The sequence below is a fragment of the Myotis davidii genome, unplaced genomic scaffold, assembly GCF_000327345.1.
Source record: "Myotis davidii unplaced genomic scaffold, ASM32734v1 scaffold249, whole genome shotgun sequence".
NCBI classification, from domain to species: Eukaryota; Metazoa; Chordata; class Mammalia; order Chiroptera; family Vespertilionidae; genus Myotis; species Myotis davidii.
The window spans coordinates 279,460-283,549 of record NW_006300367.1 but is presented as its reverse complement, the minus strand read 5'-3'; the positions used below and the strand labels follow the sequence as shown (position 1 = coordinate 283,549).

The 4,090-nt window shown below is 51.7% G+C and overlaps 1 protein-coding gene across 1 annotated transcript; it reads left to right on the top strand.

Moving 5' to 3' along the window:
- Positions 1-2,917: 2,917 nt before the first annotated feature.
- LOC102769079 (melanoma-associated antigen 10-like) lies at positions 2,918-3,442 on the top strand. The gene has a single exon (XM_006776833.1). The coding sequence runs from the start codon at positions 2,918-2,920 to the stop codon at positions 3,440-3,442; it is 525 nt and encodes a 174-aa protein (XP_006776896.1).
- Positions 3,443-4,090: the final 648 nt, after the last annotated feature.

The following is a 4,090-nucleotide window of genomic DNA, read 5'->3' as shown; positions in this document are numbered from 1 at the left end:
CAAGGCCTGGGGGCTCCAGCGGGAATGACCATGTGCGGTGTCCCCTGACTTCAGCAGCAGGTCTGAGCCAGGCTTGGAACTTGATAAAACATGCAGGGCCTCAGGTCCACAGAGGGGAGGGCAGAGTTGCTGCCCAGAGCCAAGTGGCATCCATGGCTTCACATCCGGGTCAGCGAGCCTGTGGGCTTCAGTGAACGGAACAGGGCCTCAGGGAGGCAGAGGGAGGGCCCAGAGCCTGCCAGAGTCAAGGTGAGGACCAGGAGGGACGACTGAGGGGACCCAGGAACCCCCAACATAGAGCTCCACAAAAGCTCACTCTCGCTCTTTGCCATGGTAGGGGCCGCGAATGCTTTCCAGGTATAATGTTCAGTGACTTCTGCCCGGAAGTCTGAGAGCGGCGAGGACCAAGTCTGGAGGATTGCTACACGTCCACAGAGGGAAGGAGCCTAGTCCTGCAGAGAGTCCCGGTATGACCCTGAGGGAGGATTGCCCCCCCACCACCACCACAGAATCCAGCTTTGCCCCTTCTGTCAGCACCCTGAGTCCCAGGGACTAAGCTGATTGGCTGAGTGCTACTAGTATTTCCTGGAAATCACCAGCTCCCACCTCCTTATATAACTTGGGAGTCAAGGACATGGTCAGAAAGGAGCAACTGGAGGTTTGCAGGGGGCAGGGCCCAAACTTTGCCTGGAAACAAGATGAGGAGGGAGGGAGGGGTAAATACCTTATTGAATCGTTTCAGCCCCCTGCTGGGTGCCCTGGGAATCCCATGGTTTGGTGGCCTGATGTAAACTGCCCCTTCTTTGATCCCTTGTACAAACTTTGGAGGTATTAATCACAAGGGGAATCTGTTGACTTCCACATTCTGATCTTGGAGAGACTGAGAAATGTATATAGGAGCAGCTGTTCAGTCGGCTAGAGTGGAGGTGCCAGGTTCTACAGGGTGTCAAGGTGAAGACCCTAAGGCAGGGGTCCTCAAACTACGGCCCACGGGCCACATGAGGCCCGCCGAAAACATTTATCCGGCCCGCCGGGTGTTTTTGCCACCGCTGTGTGCATAGGAATTTGTTCATAGTTTTGTTTTGTTTTTAAACTATAGTCCGGCCCTCCAACGGTCTGAGGGACAGTGAACTGGCCCCCTGTTTAAAAAGTTTGAGGACCCCTACCCTAAGGACTGAGAACCCAGGACCCCAAAGCAGAGATGGATCCAGTGCCCGAACTTGGATATTTCCTCTCCTCTGCCTGGGCAGTGTGGGTGCCCTCTGGAGGCATAGGCCTTGGACTAAGGAGTGTGGTTTCAGGTCAGCAGATGGTGGCCTTGGCCTTCAGGATGCATTCTCTGGTTAGGAAAAGGGATAGATCTAGGCCCTGCCAGGAGTAATTTTGTATACCTTAAATTCATTGAGTCCAGCTTGCTATGTTCTCAGATCCAGGAGGACCCTGTCAGGGATGCCTGGGTGTGGCAACCTCCCACTACTGCCACAGTGTTTGGGATGGGGGATCTTGGGGATGTGAGGACCTAAGTCTGAGAGAAATGTGAGGTCAATGGAGGGAAGTGTTCATGATCTCTCAGGTGACAATGTGCTTACCCTTTGTGAAGCCTAAATGTGCACCGTCTTCTCAGAAAGGGAAGGATGACACAAAGTCCAGGTGGCCCCTGCTCTCAGACCTGAAAGAAGCATATTGGCCCTAAGTGATATGCTTCTTTCTATCATGGGCAGAAAAGTGGGGAGTCATCCAGGAGGTGAGGCCTTGATGGGAGAGACCAAGTATTCCAGGTGGGAGGCCTGGAAGAAGGGCAGGTCCTGGCAGGAGTAACAGTGAATCACCTTCAGGGGCACTGGGGAACCCTACCAGGACAGAGATCCCTGTCTCTGCTGCCAGCCTTTTGTGAGGTTGGCAGGGGTAGGGATGATTTGGGGCATGGATATGAAGCTGCCTCACTTTGCTCTATCGTCTCTTAGGGAGGTGATGACCTTGATCTGAGAGAACATCAGGCCATTTGAGGAAGTACACCTGTTCAACTGAGAGCAGAGTCCTACGTCCTGCCAAGAGTCAAGGTGAGAATCCTAAAGAAGGAGTGAGTGTAGCCCAATCCCCAGAACAAAGTGGGGGCCCCCAAAGAAATCTGGCCTGTCCCTATTGTCAGCTTTGAAAACCCTGTGCAGGGCTGTCAGGTTGAGCCCCTCCCCATTTTCAGATCCAAGGACCCAGGGAGGGCACATCCTTGGTCTGATGGTCTGGACTCAGGCTAGCTGAGGCAGGACCCCAGGCCTTGGCACGGGTCATGGTGAGGAATGAGGGGACCCTTCACACTAGGACATGCGGAACCCATAGATTATGGTCACACAGTGTTGTCCTTTGATGAGTACTATAAGCCTGGACAGGTACTACAAAATATGGGAACCACTCACTTACTTCTGTTAAGTTTTAAGGATGCGTGTTCTTGTTGTAAGAGTGCTCTCAGGCCAGTGGGGCATGGGGGTGGGGAAAGCAGGTCCTGAGTGGGCACAGAAGGATCCTTGCCCCCAGAAAGGAAGACATTTCATAGCACACGACCCCACTATCAGACCCAGAATCTCTGGCTGTGCCAGTTTTTTGTTTCCACCTTCAGGATATTAGGGGACAGGTTTCCCAGCAGGAGAGACCCCTGTGAGACCTAAGGGCATCCCTGTAGAGTAGCCCTAAAATTCTTCATTCACAGAGCTGCCAAGGGTGTGTTCCTCAGCTGAGGATACTCAGGTATCCAAAACCTGTTGCAGGTGCAGCTATTCAGGGATGAGGAGGACTTGGTTATGTCTGCCTCCTTATCTTTGTCCCTCTCTGCCTTGTTCCCACACAGCCGAGAGCAGGTGTCTGCTGCTGAGACACCAAGTCCTCCCCAGAGCCCTCCGGTTCCTGACGCTGTGCCCCTGCTATGGCGGCCCCTACATGGAGCCAATCTGAAGATGAGGGCGTCAGCAGCCAAGATGAACAGGAGACAAACAGCAGAGAGCACTCTGAAGGTTCTGAGTCAGCACTCCACGATGCCCTATATTTGAAAATGACTGAACTGGTGGAGTTTCTACTCCCGAAGTATCGTGAAAAGCAGCCAACTACTAAAGCAGAAATGCTGAGTAAGGTCATCAAAGAGTACGAAGATCAATTCCCTGAGATCTTCAGCCTAGCCTCTGAGTTCATGCAGCTCCTTTTTGGCATCGATGTGGAGGAAGTGGACCCCAGTTCCCACACCTATGCCCTGGTCACCACTTTGGGGCTCACATATCAGCAGGTGCCCAACAGCGATCCTGCTCGCTACCAGTTCCTGTGGGGCCCCAGGGCCCACGCTGAGACCACCAAGTTGAAAGTCCGTGAGACTTTTCTCAGGGATTATAGAAAGGATCCCAGTTATGTCCCATACCTGTCTGAAGAAGCTACAAGTGATGAGGAAGAGGGGGCCTGAAGCAAGTTTCACTCAGGAACCTTTCAGGTCCATGCCTGGCAGCTTCTCCTGCTAGACATGATGTGAGGCCAATTCTTTACTCTGTGTCTGAAAAGAGGGTAGTCCACAGTCTAGGTAGTAAGGCCCAGGGCTATTTGCGGGGAATAAGGGCTGTAGCATCTTTGGGTTCCTGTGATGATTTAAAAATGTATCCTTGTTTTCTGTAGAATTCTTCAAATGTTTCTTTTCATAGGTTTTATATGCTTCAGTTTGTGAATGACATTGACCAGACATGTATTTGTACTATCCAGTTCAAAAGTAAGAGTTTTGCTATTGTGTAATAAAAAATGGGACACCTTTCAGTGTACTTTGTGATTCTGAACTAGATAACATGGCATCAGAACAGTATTTTCTTGGAAATGTGAAAAAACTTGAAGGAGAAAGCGAGACAGCTCTCAGGGTAAAGCTGGCACAGACCAAGGTACTGAGGTTGACAGTGGTGTGGTGTGGGGTAAGGGACTGTTGGGTTTACTCTGTTATGGGTGGATGGTCCCTTTACTGGTCACTCAGAGCCCTCACATATTCTTTGGCAGGGCTTGGGCCCCACCCTTCTGCTGGCCTGAGACAAAACTCTCAGAATAAGACCACACATCCCTGAGACTGAATAGA

What these genes read in the sequence shown, in the direction of transcription:
- LOC102769079 (XM_006776833.1), top strand. Translation starts at nt 2,918, where the DNA reads ATGGCGGCCCCTACATGGAGCCAATCTGAAGATGAGGGCGTCAGCAGC.